The sequence below is a fragment of the Ambystoma mexicanum genome, chromosome 8 (assembly GCF_040938575.1).
Source record: "Ambystoma mexicanum isolate Mex_15411 chromosome 8, UKY_AmexF1_1, whole genome shotgun sequence".
In the NCBI taxonomy this organism is placed as follows: domain Eukaryota; kingdom Metazoa; phylum Chordata; class Amphibia; order Caudata; family Ambystomatidae; genus Ambystoma; species Ambystoma mexicanum.
Window position 1 is genome coordinate 339,633,492 of NC_090929.1, and position 14,581 is coordinate 339,648,072.

At 48.8% G+C, this 14,581-nt stretch overlaps 1 protein-coding gene across 5 annotated transcripts in view; it reads right to left on the reverse strand.

The window, feature by feature from the left end:
- Positions 1-14,581, reverse strand: part of EXD3 (exonuclease 3'-5' domain containing 3) — a 3,187,846-nt gene that overhangs the window by 2,122,818 nt on the left and 1,050,447 nt on the right. For all 5 annotated transcript variants that reach the window (XM_069609779.1, XM_069609780.1, XM_069609781.1 and 2 more), the window contains one exon: positions 12,283-12,336. In XM_069609779.1, the coding sequence (XP_069465880.1) occupies positions 12,283-12,336 (54 nt within the window). The remainder of the gene's footprint in view (positions 1-12,282; positions 12,337-14,581) is intronic.

The window sequence follows — 14,581 nt, forward strand, 5'->3', positions numbered from 1 at the left end:
TGCTTTTCTTACTACCAATCTATGACCAAGGGCATTTCACCTGCAGCAGCTGCGACTACTTACCTACTTACCCTACCTACTTATCTCCCATGGTTCTGTTCCATACACTAACATCTTCAGAGATTCTGTCGTCGTATACAGTTAACAGCAGCCAATTGGCTTCTGACTTTTGACCTCAGACGTCAGACGTCAGCAGGATGAGACTTGCAGCAGAGGTTGTTCACAGATTCTGAACTTGAAGCATCCTCTCTGGATTTCTCCTTCCCATTTTCACACTCCAACCCACCTCACATTTCATTATCATCTCAGCACTTAGAAGAATCCTTAGGCTGTATAGGATGTCCAATATAACAGAGCAATTTCCTGCATCTATCCCGGACCCCCTCCCCCACCATGCAGCTTCACAAAACATTGGAGTTACCCAACTGTGGTGAATTACATTTAGAATGATGTCTATATTTTGCATTCACATGCAGTGATTGTGATGAAATGTTTACTGCTCCACAGGAGAACATGGATGAGTAGCGGCTAAAGAGCCTACTTAGCTCTAGACTACTACTTAAACAGCAGTGATCCCAGTCAAAAAGGTGAAACGGGCACAGCCGGGAAGATGAACAAGTTACTCTCTTACCTGGTAACTTTCTTTTGCTGGGACGGTCTGATGACGTATTCCATATATATGACAGGTAATGCTGCTTTGGAAAATTTTCGGCGCCTGCGTCGATGACGTCGATACGCTATCCTCGAGGGCCTCCGTCGAGCCGACGTCACCGGATGTTATAAGTAGGATGCACAACGCCCGTAGCCTCAGTTGTAGTTTTCTCCCCAGAACGTGTGGCACCAATCGTCTGCCAGTATGACCACAGAAAGCCTTGCGGAAATGTAAGCTGCAATCGCATAATAAATTCTGTAGCGGGGCAGGTAGGGAGGGAGTGATATGGAATACGTCGTCGGACCATCCCATCGAAAGAACGTTACCAGGTAAGAGAGTAACCTGTTCTTCGAGGTGATTATGACAGACTACCAAAGCAGTCTTAGCATCTGGAGGAGGGAAAGAATTTAGAATATAGAAATTTAGAATGCCCAATTGTTTGTTTGTTTTTAATCTTTATAATGCGCGAGCGTACCCGAGGGTATCGGGGCGCAGCCTTTACAAGAAATTGCGAAGCTTGGTTACAAGTCATAGGGTATACAAAGAGAACAGTAAATTACACCAATAGTATATACATATCAACAATGAAGTACATGGATATTATGTACATATAAACAAGTGGGCACACATGGTTACATTGTGTGCTGGTAGCATGAGAAGGGGACAGCCTGGCAGTGGAGTATCTTTGACAGCCTACGTTTTCAGCCATGAAACTACCTTGGATAGGAAGTTCTGGTAGGGCAGGTCTACTCTGAGATTAGGTGGTAAGGAGTTCCACAGTTTGGCTGCTTTCGCTGGGAAGTTGTTGCACCCTATGGTGGAACGTTTAAAGTTAGGGACAGAGAGGCAGTCTTTGTAGGCAGTTCTGGTAGGTCTCAGGGAGGACTGTCTATGGAATCTATTGATTAGGTAATTAGGGGCAGCGTTATTGAGGGATTTGTGAGTGAGCGATGCAGTTTTTAAGAGAATTTTGTCATTGATGGAAAGCCAGTTCGGTTAACCGAGTCCTGAGATGTGATCTCTTCTGGAGATGCCCAAAGCCGCTCTGAGAGCGTTATTTTGAAGAGTTTGTAGTTTGCTAGTGGTAGCCTTGGAGGATCACAGATAGAGGGCATTACAATAGTCCAGGTGGGACAGTATAAGGGCTCTAGCGAGGGTAAGGTAGCTGGTGTCAGATAGAAATGGTTTAGCTGTGCGAATTAATTTACACGTATAGGCCCTGGATGAAGCCAGGGAGCTCACCTGTCTTATGAAGGAGAAATTAGAGTCCAGGTAAAAACCCAAAGTTTTGACCTCTTGTCCAACCCCGGTGTTGTTACCATCGATCATGAAAGAGTTGTAGGCAGGGCCAAGTTTCTTTAAGCTGGATGTAGTGCCTAGGATGATAAATTCTGTTTTATCATCATTCAGGCATAGTTCATGTATGGCCATCCATGCCTGGATGATGATGTACACCCTATTTAGCAAGGCCAAATCCTTTCCATAATCTCCAGAAAGCGGAGGGAGGATCTGGGTAGCATCTGCATAGTTAGTGTAGGTGATACCGAGATGATCCAAATCATCGAAAAGGGGCTTGGTAAATATATTGTACAATGTGGGGGAGACACAGGAGCCTTGTGGGACACCACAAGTGATTGGTCTAGGGTCTACCCCCGCTGTGGGTGAGAAGACCCTCATGGTTCTACCGTTGAGAAAAGAGGTAATACAAGTGATGGCCTCAGTAGAGAAATGAGCTGATGTACGGAGATGTGTGCAGAGGACAGAGTGATGGACCAGGTCGAAAGCTGCAGACAGATCGAGGAGGAGGAGTAGGGCAACTTGGCCGTTGTCTCTAAGCGTATCGATCTGAGCTTTCAAGTCAATGAGAGCAGTTTCAGTCCTATGTTGAGGGCGGAACCCCGATTGTCTGGAACCTAGTAGATGGTGTTCTTCGAGGTACTTCTAAATTTGTACACAGGCAACCTTGTCCAGGATTTTTAGTAGAAAGGGAACGGTCGTTATAGGTCTGTAATTAGTGGGTGTGGCTGGGTCAAGTGTGGGTTTTTTTAATAGTGGAAGTACCCAGGATTGTTTCAGATTGGTGGGGATGGAGCCAGTGGTGAAGGAGGCATTAATTAGTTTTGTGATGAAGGGGGAGAGGTCTCGGGCGGCATCCTTGATGAGCTGCGCCGGGCACAGGTCTCCCTGACAGTTGGAAGGTTTCAGAGACAAGATGCGTTTTCTACTTCGAGAATCGTGACTTTAGAGAAGTTGAAGCGAGTGAGATCTGTAAGCATGGGCTTATCTGGTGTTTTTGAAGGGAGAGTGTCATTAAGGGACACTTTTTTTACGGCCGATTTTACAATTAAATTGCAGAGTAAAGGTCAGCCTTGCCAAAGGCCAGATCCTGCCCATGGATAGAATCTAGAGAGTAGTGTTTTACAAAAGTATGGACCGAAGCCCATGTGGCTGCTTCACAAATATTACGAATAGGAACACCCCTCTGCAGGGCAGTAGAAGCCGCCATACCCCTAGGAGAATGGGCCCGCAAGCCTACCGGAGGGTTGTTACCCACTGAGTGGTAACATTCAGAAATTGCCAAGATAATCCATCTAGACAAAGTCTGCTTAGTATCAGCTTGTCCCAACCGCCTTCCAGTGTAACCTATAAAGAGCTGATCGTCCACTCTGACCCGGGACATGCGTGAAATGTAGAAACTTAAAGCTCTCCTAGGCTCCATCCTATGGGGCCTCTCCTCTTCCTTACCAGGATGCGGAGGAGGATAAAATGCCGGAAGAATGACCTTCTGGCTTAAATGAAATTCCGACACCACTTTCGGAAGAAAGGAAGGACGAACCCTAAGGACAACCCTGTCCTTATGAAACACCATGAAGGGTGGCTTAACAGAAAGTGCCTGCAACTCAATCACTCTGCGAGCGGAAGTAACCGCAACTAAAAATACAGTTTTAAGGGTTAACAGTCTCAAAGGACAAGAATGTAAAGGCTCAAATGGGAGCACCCATTAGGAATTTTAGAACAAGGTTCAAATCCCAACCGGGCACCTGGAAAGGTGACGGTGGAAACACATTAGTGTGTCCTTTCAGAAACTGAGAAATTAAAAGAAATTTTGAAATAAGAACACTCCTCAGACGAGCGCTTAAATATGGACAGCGCTGCCAGGTAACCTTTAATGGTACCCACTTGCAGGCCCTTGTGGGCTAACGAAAGCAAAAAAGATAGAACCACAGGAATGTCACATGAAAAAGGATCCACATTCTTAACCCTGCACCAGTCGCAGAACTTTCTCCAACGGCAATGGTACAGGGACTTTGTTGCAGGCCGTCTGGCCGAAAGCAACACCTCCATCACGTCTTCAGGGAGGTCCCAATCCTTATACCTCAACCTTTCATAAGCCAAGCATGAGGGTTGAGGGATCTGACCTCTGGATGGAGAACCTGACCCCCCTCCCGTGAGAGCAGATTGTCTCGGTAGGGAAGACGGCGTGGAGGGTAGATGGACAAGTCGAGAAGGTCCAGGTTCCACGCTCTCTGGGCCCATGCCGGAGCAATGAGGATCATCCGGGAACCAAACCCCCGTAACCTCCACAGCACTTGCGGGATGACGGGGACTGGAGGAAACGCGTACAGCAGTGGGAAGGACCTCTCCACCACGAACGCGTCCCCTGAGGCTCCTCTTGGAGGAAATTCCCGCAAGCAGAACCTTTCGCACTTCCGGTTGACACTGGAGGCGAAGAGATCCACTTGTGGGGTCCCCCAAAGGGGAAGATCTCCAGGAGAATCTCCTGAGCCAGCTCCCACTTGTGAGATATCACGCTCTGCCTGCTCAGAGCGTCCGCCGTCTCGTTTTCGTCTCCGGCCAGATAAACTGCCTAGATCGAGATTTCCTGCTGGATGGCCCAGAACCAGAGCTGCATCGCCTCCCTGCACAGAGGAGGTGACCCTTGTTGAGGTAGTGCATGGCCACTGTATTGTTCGTCAGAATCAGGACATTCTTTCCTCGCACAGTCGGCGGGCAAGCCTGATGGCCCTCAGCTCCAACAGAATGATATGGAGTCTGGACTCCAACAGAGACCAACGACTGCTGACTGTCAACTCGTTGGCATGAGCTCCCCATCCTGTGAGGGATGCGTCCGTCATGATCGTCATCTCCGGCCAGGGTAGCCAAAATGGAGCCCCCTCATCAGATTGCCTTCGACGGCCCACCACAGAAGATCCTGGGCGACCGAGGGCGGCACCTGAACGGGTCCGACATCCTGCCGGAGGACTGCCCACTGCATCTTGAGAGCCCATTGCAGAGATCTCATCCGGACCTGGCCTCTGGCACCAGAAGAATGGAGGATGCCATGAGGCAGAGCAACCTCAAGAACTCTAACGCCGGGAGACTCTAGGCATGTTGAAACTTGTGCGCCATCTGCTGAATGTGATGAGCCCTCACCTGGGGAGGGAAACACTGCCCCAGGGACGTGTCGAGCACTGCTGCGATGTACTGGAGCCGCTGCGTTGGCATCAAGTGGGACATCTTTAAGTTGAGGGAGAAGCCCAGCTTGTGAAGGGAGTGGCAGGTGACTGACAGATGATCCAGGAGTTGCTCGGGAGAGCTCCCCCTGATCAACCAATCGTCCAGGTAGGGGTAGACGTGAATCCCCCCACTTTCCTGAGATACGCTGCCAATACCACCATGAGCTTGGTGAAAACCCTCGGGCGGAGGTCAATCCAAATGGCAGGACCCGAAACTGAAAGTGCGAGTCGCCAACCGCGAACATCAGGTATTTTTTGTGCTTCGGATGGATCGGCACATGAAAGTAAGTGTCCTTGAGGTCGAGAGACACCAACCAGTCCTGAAGTTGAAGGACCTGGAGGACTTGAGAGAGAGAGTAACAATCTTGAACTTGTCCTTCCTGAGGAGCTTGTACAAACCATGCAAGTCCATGATGGGTCTCAATCCTCCGTCTTTCTTCGAAATCAAAAAATAAGGGGAATACCATCCCTTGTTCCTCCCCGCTACAGGCACCAGTCCTATGGCACCTTTCTCCAGCAGGGATTTTATTTTCTGCGCAAGGAGCGGATCCGGACTCCTCAAAGAGAGATTCGCTGGTGGATTGTCGTGAGGCCTCTGCCGGAAAGGAAGGCAGTAGCCGTGGGCTATGATCTCCAGAACCCACACATCTGAAGTAATGGCACGCCATTCTACAAGATGCTGCGCCAGCCTTCCCCCCCAATCGGCGAACCATGGGACATGGCCTCATGACTGAGGTGAAGCGGCTGCGGCATTGCCTGAAGGTAAAGAGGCAACTGCCCGAGCGGCCCTGGCACCTCGAGTACCTTGTTTTCCACCTCTGGTAATCCTACGGTGGCCCCTTTGCCTTGCAGCTCCTCTCTATCTACCGAAGGACGAGTAATATTGAAAGGAACCTTCCCTCCATTGCTGTCCCCTAGGACGAAAAGGCAGAGGTTGGCTAACTGCAGCGCTCAACGACTTCGCTGCAACTTTGGAGGTCTGCAACCTCTCAAGGCTCTCATCAGCCTTGCTGCCAAAAAGATGTTCACCATCAAAGAGCATGTTGAGAAGCCAGGCTTGTACTTCAGGAGCAAACCCCGACTTCCGCAACCACGCAAATCTGCGCATTACGGTGCTCGCGGCCATGGACCGGCTGACACAATCTGCCATGTCCAGACCCGACTGAACGGATTCACACATGGCATCCTTGCCATCCTGGACAAGAGCAAGAAAGCCATCCCGTTCCTCCCCTTCGGAAATGTGTTCAGCCGCCAAAGAGACACAGTTGCACAGAGTATGAGCGAAATGTGCTAAGGCACACACAGAGTTGGCTGCCTGTAAAGCCATACCCCCTGAAGAAAACACTTTCTTCGCCCAGCCATCAAAACATTTGTCGTCCCTATCAGGAGGGATGGTAGGGTACGATGCCTGTTTTGCCAGGGCCGTAGCCGCCTGCACCACCAAACTCTCCGGAGTGGGGTGCGTAGTCAAGTAGCTGGGGTCGCTAACGGCCTGACGGTATTTCTTCGGCAAAGACTTGCTCACTCCCGGGAGATTCTCCGGAGTCGTCCAAGCCTCTGCCACCCTTCTTTGCAAGGCCATATGGAATGGCATTACCGGGTCAGTTGGGGGACCTTGGTCAAGGATATTCGTCAGGTCATCCTGCAGAAAATCCACTGGTGGCGCAGACCACCCCAAGTATTCCGTCACCCTCGACATAAGGCGCCGGTACGAGTACTCGGGATGCGTACCAGGCTCTGGCCTACCGAACTCCACCTCCGGAGAGATGTCCAGACTACTGGCATCATGCAAGGACTGACGCAGGTCTTCTAGCTGGCTATGACCAGACATGAGTTCGTCAGGAATCTCTTCAGGAACCATACCTTCATCAGACCCTTCATCCACCTCAGAGATGAAATCCAGAGGCTGGAATAAATCACTGGATGAGGGCACAGAAAAAGGCTTGAATACAGGCCTTACTGACTTCTGCAGGGCCTTTCTCTGTGTTTCCACTGGTCTCCGGGGCACCTCCGAAAAATCCTCCTCGAAAGGCGTCGAAGCCGTTGACGGAATCGGCGTCGAGCGTGGCGCCGATGGCTTCGACACAGGCCTCGAGGGCGGAGCCCCGAGTATGTCCTTCGACAGCCTCGACGCCAATGGCTTCCTAGGAGGCGGAGCCCCGAGAGAGTCCTTCGACGGTCTTGGCACCGAAGGCACGTCTTCAGCGAAGACCGCACAGGCTCAGACGGTCTCGATGGCACCGAGGACCGGGACCTGGAGCGGGCATGGCTAGAGCGATCCACCTTGTCCGACCAGGACCTCAAAGGTTCCAGGTGATCGCGATGACCGCTCGAGCCCGAAGGCGTGCGAACAGCATCTCTATCACGTTCCCTGCCGGCGCAGACGGAACGGAGCCCTGCGACTGAAAAATCGCCATCATCTCCTTATGGAATGAAGCCCATTCTGGAGGAGTGGAATGCTTGGTGGGACAAGCAACCCGCCGACGGGCGCAGTCTTCGGACGAGGAAGGCGACCGATGATGGTGCTTCCATGAGTGCCTCGAAGAGGTAGAAGAATGGCGGGACCCGCTCTGGGACCGAGACCCACTGGATTTACGCTGACGATGCGGAGAGTCCCCCTCGAATCGTCAGTCGAAAGCCCAGTGGATTTTGACTTCTGGGGCTTGGATACCTTACCGACAGAAAGCTTCTTATTACGCTCCCGCAAGGCCTTCGAAGTTAACACCTGGCAATCGTCACAATCGTCCATGGCGTGGTCCTCACCGAGGCACCAGAGGCAGGCGTTGTGCGGGTCTGTCAGCGACATCTTGGAACTGCAGTCCCGACATTTCTTGAAACCCGGCTGCGGGATAGAAGACGACGAAGACATCATGGAAATCACCACAAACAAACTGGTTCGAAGAAACGATAGAACTCAGAAGAACCGAGGCACACCGAGATCTCCGAAGCGAACATTTTCACGGAAAAAACGGAACTGAGGCTACAGGCGTCGTGCGTCCTACTTAGAACATCCGGTGACGTCAGCTCGACGGAGGCCCTCGAGGACAGCGTATCGACGTCATCGACGCAGAAAATTTTCCGAAGCAGCACAGCTGTGGTGATTACCTGTCATAGATATGGAATACGTCGGAGGACCCAATGCCCTCGAAACACCACATTCAAATCTTTAAGTAATGTGGGCCGAGGGCAGACTATATTCTTCAGGAGGTGCGTGAGCTAGCACAGACGCCACACAAAAAAGAATAGTACAATGGTACCAAAATAAAAATGTCTAAGCTTCTATAAAAAAAAACAGGATCTTTAATTTAACTAAAAAGCACAGAACTAATAAAACACTAATCGCCCGATCTCGGTCACTCCTTTCCTGGGCAAACTCCTAGAGAAATTAACTATCTCTCAGCCTACCCTACCACACTGAATCCGTTGGTTGTCTCCATGACCATCAATCTGGCTTTAGAGCACCCAGAGGCATGGAAACTTCTCATCTGAACACCCGTGAAGACCTGCTCTCAAATCTTGACTAACTCTCCTCCTGTCCTCATTCTTCTCGATCGCTCTTCTGCCTTCGACACAGTAAACTACAACATCCTGATCTCCCGTCTCCGGGAATACCTGGGCATCACAGATCTGGCCCTGGCAAGGCTTGCCTCTTTTCTCTCAGACCGTCCTTCCCAGGTGGAACTTGGGTCCTTTCTCTGCTCCATCACCCTCTCTACTTGTGGTCCCCCCCCAGGGATCTAAACTAATCCCTTGGTTCTTCAATGTCTACATGGCCCCTCTGGCCCACAGGATCTCTATTGTCACCTCTGACTTTCAGTGCTATGCGGATGACACACAGCTCTCTTTCAGGCTACTCTCAGCCTCTTCCTCCTCCTCACTCAATCCTGTCTGTCCGCAATTCAGTCTTGGTGTGCTGCTAATGAGCTCTGCCTCAATGCCAGTAAGATAGAGATCATCCTCATTGGGAACCCTGCTCCCACTTTCCCAATTTCTCACTGGGACCCCTGCTCCCACTTTCCCAATTTCTCACTGGCCGGCCCGCCCTTGGCCCTGCACCCCCACCTGCTAGTGAGGCAAAAAAATCTGTGGGTCATTTTTGACTCCACTCTCTCCTCCTCCTCGCACACATCTCAGACATCTCCAAATAAAACTGCTACCAGCTGCACCTCCTCACGGGTACTCTACTTTTTCTCACTCCCCCCCAAAGGTGCACCATCTCCAGAGCCCTGGTTCTCTCTAGGCTGGACTACTGCAAAAGCCTCTTTCTAAATCTTCCTACTTCTACTCTCCGTTTGCTACCACTTATCCAGAACAGAACCGCAAGCCCAGGGACTGCATCTTTCCAGTACGGACATCTCTCCACTGGCTCCCTGTAGCCGCTAGGATCAAGTTCAAGACCCTCTGCATAGTCCAAAAGGCTTTATGAGGCCGGGGCCCGCACCATCTACAATGCTCTCTTCCGAAATACTCTCCTTCTAGAACGCTCCGCTCGTCGTCCTCCAACTATTTGCGGGTGAGCCGTTTTCCAAGCAGATATCTGGGGGTAGATCTTTATCCTCTCCAGGTGCCTCCCTCTAGAACAGCCTATGCGTCTTTCTCTACCTTGAGCCGGAGCTCCTTAAGTTCTGGAAACTCCTCAAGACCTTCCTCTTCTCTTCCTCTCTCCCTCTCCCCTGATAACCTCCTTCTCTTCCCTAACTGTTCAGTTGTTGCTAACTGGTCGCCTGGTTCACCTCCAGAGCCTCACAGGTCCCAGGCTCCCCTGCCAGTCTTTGCACTTGCCTCTGGGCCTCGGCACTATGTTCAGCACTACTGCACTTTCAGCATACATTCCATGAGAGGGGTAACCTCTCTTCACTTAACCCAGGGCCCTGCTGGACTTGGCGCACTTGTCCCCCAACCCCCTAGCACTCCGTCTGTACACTTGCATGACCTGAAATTACTAGACTAGTAAATTCTGACTTGTCCCCCGTTTGTCTCCCCTCCCTAGTTTGTTTACGCCTGAAACACTTCATGCACTTGCACTAGGAGATATGCAGTCAAGCCTAGTATGCTAGTTACTTTTGTGTTAGATCATTCGGAAACCTCAAGGCCTAAGAATGACTACTGTATTCCCTTGCTCCCTTCCCGCTTGCAGCGCTTTGAAGCACTTCACTTGTGTATAAGCACTGTACAAAAACTATTACAATCACTGGCCCTGCTATGTAAGGGAAAACACAGAGAAAACAGACTTAAAAATAAAGGGCATTCTAGGTTGGAAGATGGGGGTGCACATGTAAATCGTTCAGCAGAGAAATGTCAAGTTCATAAAGAAGTCTTTCAAACATCAAGAAGGGCTGCTTAAAAGTCACTAGGAACCTTTACGGCAGGCGAGCGGGACAGAGCCTCTTCAAAACCCTCATCTTCTTGTTCAAGCCAAGCTTTTCAGCACCAAACTGGGCATTTTTGGCACCAAGCTGGGGTGGAGTCAGGTAGTGTCGGCAATGGGTCCCAACGATGCAGCAATTGGTGTCAGGTTGAAGATGCTGGGGATGGCAAGCAATGTTCGGTCAGCGGCACTGGAAGATTTGGTAGCTTTGTGTGCAAAGAATCAGAAACTTGTGTTCGGTTGTGTGGGCTAAGCTGGCTCAACACTGTGTTGGTGTCTTGACTTGAAGCTGTAAAAAGCTATCGACCTAGCTGCAGTGTTTGGCTGGGGATGCTAGAAGAGTCAGCTGGTCTCAAATGTGGAAATAGTAGAGTTTCGGTGACTGTCAGCCAATTCTCTTTGAGATGCAGCAGTCGACCATCAATGACAGAGATGACTCTGATGGTTCCCTTGCAGCAGCTTGGACAGCAAACAAGCCCAGACCAGCGTTGAGGCGGTTTGGAAATGCAGTGAGAGCCAGGGGTTGTTTCCTTGGTTCTGTGATTGCTGGGACGCAGTCCACAGTCTTGGTAGCATGACAAGTCCTTCCTTCTGCCCCTACCAACCAGGCAGGTTTGTAGAGGGCACTTGCAGGATTTCTGTCAACTCCAGTGGCAGGATCCTGGTTACCAGTGTCTCAGTTGCAGTATGTCTTGTCCGCACAGGTTTCACCCCAAATGTGGCTTTGGGATGGGTAGAGCTGGTCTCTTCCCTGAAGCCTTATGCCCTCCCCTCTATAACAGAGGACCTTGGAATAGACTGTTTCCCCGACAGAATTCCAGGTGAATCCTTGTCTTGGAGTCCAAAGATGAATCCATTAAGAGGAGGGTCACTCCCCCTTATATAGGCAAAATGCTACAGCAGACTGGTATAGGGCAAGCCTGTTGTCAAAATCCCAACCCAGGCTGCAGAAACAAGTGTACTTTGTCTACTGATGTCCTACCCAGAGAGTGCCTTGTCTGCAGGAAGTGAGGAGAGGACAAGAGGTTTGGGGAAAATCCGGACAGTGTGTTTTGGGCAGCGAGGAGCAGATAGTGGGTGGGAATAGCCATAGTCATTTGAGTGGCTAGGGCAGTCCGTGCAGGGAGTAAATTACCAAAATACACCCACAAGCTGTGTGTCCCTCCTCACATGTCATCTTCCTTCTATCTGTACTCCAAAGCAAAAGGTTTGACATATATATGGCGCTTATGTACCACCCAATAGCCAAAAGTAAAAAGGCAGGTCAAACATTAAAGGGACCATTAAGAGTATAGTAGTAACAGTAATAACATATGGTCCTTTATTAAAAAAAATACAACATAACTATGAGTAGGGATTCTATTGGATGTTTGCAGCACCGAATACATATAAAGAAGGGCATAGGCTACATATTGAGTATTTAAGCTATACAGTAATTATCTCATATGATGCCCTATAATTAAGTGGAATTTTAAAAAATAAAAGGTATTTAAAATACCATTTCTATTATTGTTATCACTATTCTTTTAATGAGTGAAAAAGAGGAGAGGTACATTTACAGCAAAGCACCAATGTGTGGATTTCCTTTGTCACGCCTTATTGCCGACATGTTACATGCTTTACATAGCACATTCTCAAGGCAATTGGAAGGTTTAAGTATGATACATATTCCTATAAAGAACAAAAATAACTGGGGAGCTGGCATCTGGCTTCTCATCCACATAATGTTGATTGATAAAGCTCACCTTCTCCATATCCAGATCCTGCTGCAATTTCAGCTTCGTGGCAAGAATTGCTGCCTGTAAAAAACAAAATGACAATGAGGTGACGGGGAGAAGAAAATGAGGGAGGAGAACAAAGCAAAGAGGGAAGGAAGGAACAGAAAACAGAAACATGTAAAACAATTAAGAATCAATAAAGACAGAATAAAGCAGCAAGATAATCAGTAAGGTACAAAGCAATAATACAGACATTTACTGAACCTTCTAAATGCCAGAATCTCCGTAGTTTCTGGGCTATCAGAAGTAAGTATGAGAACAGACTTTCCATCATTTCTCGATCTCCTGCAACAAGACCCCAGAGATAAATACTTATAAAATTATCCCCAGGCAATCATCACGTGAAGAAGTCTTAGAGGAAGCAGGTGAACCATTATGGGCTTGAGAGGTAGAGGGGAGCTAGCTATAGTTCCACGGAAGAGGCATTCGACAAATCCAGTTTGTCCCTTCTCCTTACGGGGGAGCCACCCCTTAGGAACTAGGGAGGTGAGCCCGCTACGTAAAACACTCCCTAGAGGACTGAGCAAGCAGGACATCACTGAGGGTGTGACCTCACCCTTGGGGGACAAGGAAGCCCCAGTAGATAAATCTACAACATCTACCTTTACACCAGTAACCACAGTGTTTGTTGGATATGAGGGATCTGATCACAAATCAGGTGCCTTAAATCTGCTTTGTTTGGTTACTAACAAACTCAGAACCAAAGGAATTGTGTCTCTTGTTAAAGAGAGAGGTATAAAAGGGTTGATACCCTTCGCTGAAGAGGAGGAGCCTCTGTGCAGGAAACCTGTCATGGGGCAGGAGCCAGTCCGAGTAACACTGTGCTCAGCAGAAGACTAACCTGCAGCGCAGACCCAGCACATCCTGGAGGCAGGATCACATTGCATACGTGGTGGGTGGAGAGGACTCGGAGCCCACTGTTGGGGTGGTCAGAAAAGGTCCCAATGATGAAGAGGGGTTCATGTTGCACGTGCAATATTTGTGACTGGGGGTGCTGCAAAATGGGCACAAGGTTGCAATTTTATATATGCGGACAGCGTAGTGAAATGTGAATAGGATATGTTACTTTGTGTTGAAGCTGATACATGTTAGATTTGCACGGGTATGGAAAGATGAATGCCAAAACCGCCAAATGAAATATAAAACACAATCCTGATTGGTGTTCTAGAAGCCGGCACCAAGGTCTTTCATAATGCGCATGCAAGGAAGGGGGCTGGTCATAGAGAACCCACTGTGAAGAAAATAATGACAGTTAATAAACATGCATAAACACTAATATACATACACAGGGAATTTATAAATCTACATGTAGTGTTTTTATAAATGGATTAAAACACAGCAGTCAGAGTTACGCAAGATGAATTTGAAGTGACTTTGAGAAACTGGTTTTGCAGAGTTTCAGAGAAAGGGTAAATGAGTAACTATGACTTTAGCTGATGGTCACCCCGGCTAACAAACCAGCAACGGTTTATGGCCTGGCAGTATTGCAGAAAGCAGATGTAATCTCTTGAGTGAATGAGGGCTTGGAGACGAGTCCGGGCATTTGTTTTTGACTCACAAATGTGAAGGACATCTGAGACCACGGTTGACTGATACTCAATACCGTGACTGATACTCAATACCATTGACTGATACCATGTGTTTTGATTGTTTTAAGGATGTGCCATGCGTGCTGAAATAGTAGTCAGATTAGAATTTTCCAATAACGCCAAAGCAGGGGTGTGTGAGATGGTCATCTACAGTTCAAAGGGAACCTGATTATTCTGCTCTCATGTCGTTTGAGCATGAGCAAACCATGGGCAAATTACATTTAGGATAAAGAGGACTCAGACCAGCTGGGACTTGTAATGCATTATGTTTCTATGTGAATGTATAACTGTATGATGATGATGTCATGACCTACCACAGACAAATCCTAAAAAGAGATGTGTTCTATACATGAGCTGAAGATGGTGGATAAGTTAACAGCCACCAACGAGAATGGGGAAATTGGAAAGGATGGGATTTCTTTGTGTGGGTTTTAACCAATCACATGTGGGGGTGGAATGTAATAAAATAGTTGGGCATGTTCTAACTGTTGCAACCATGTATGTAATGTGTCAACTTGTGTGGTTCAGGTAGACTTCGGTTAGTTTTACTCTGCAGCGTCATCTACCGCCTCCCTGGACAATTGTACAATAAAACCTGTTCTGCATACAAACGTGCACTCGCTTAAGTGGTGGGCCTGCTTTGGGTTAAGGTTATCAAAGGCCCATCCGAAAAACCA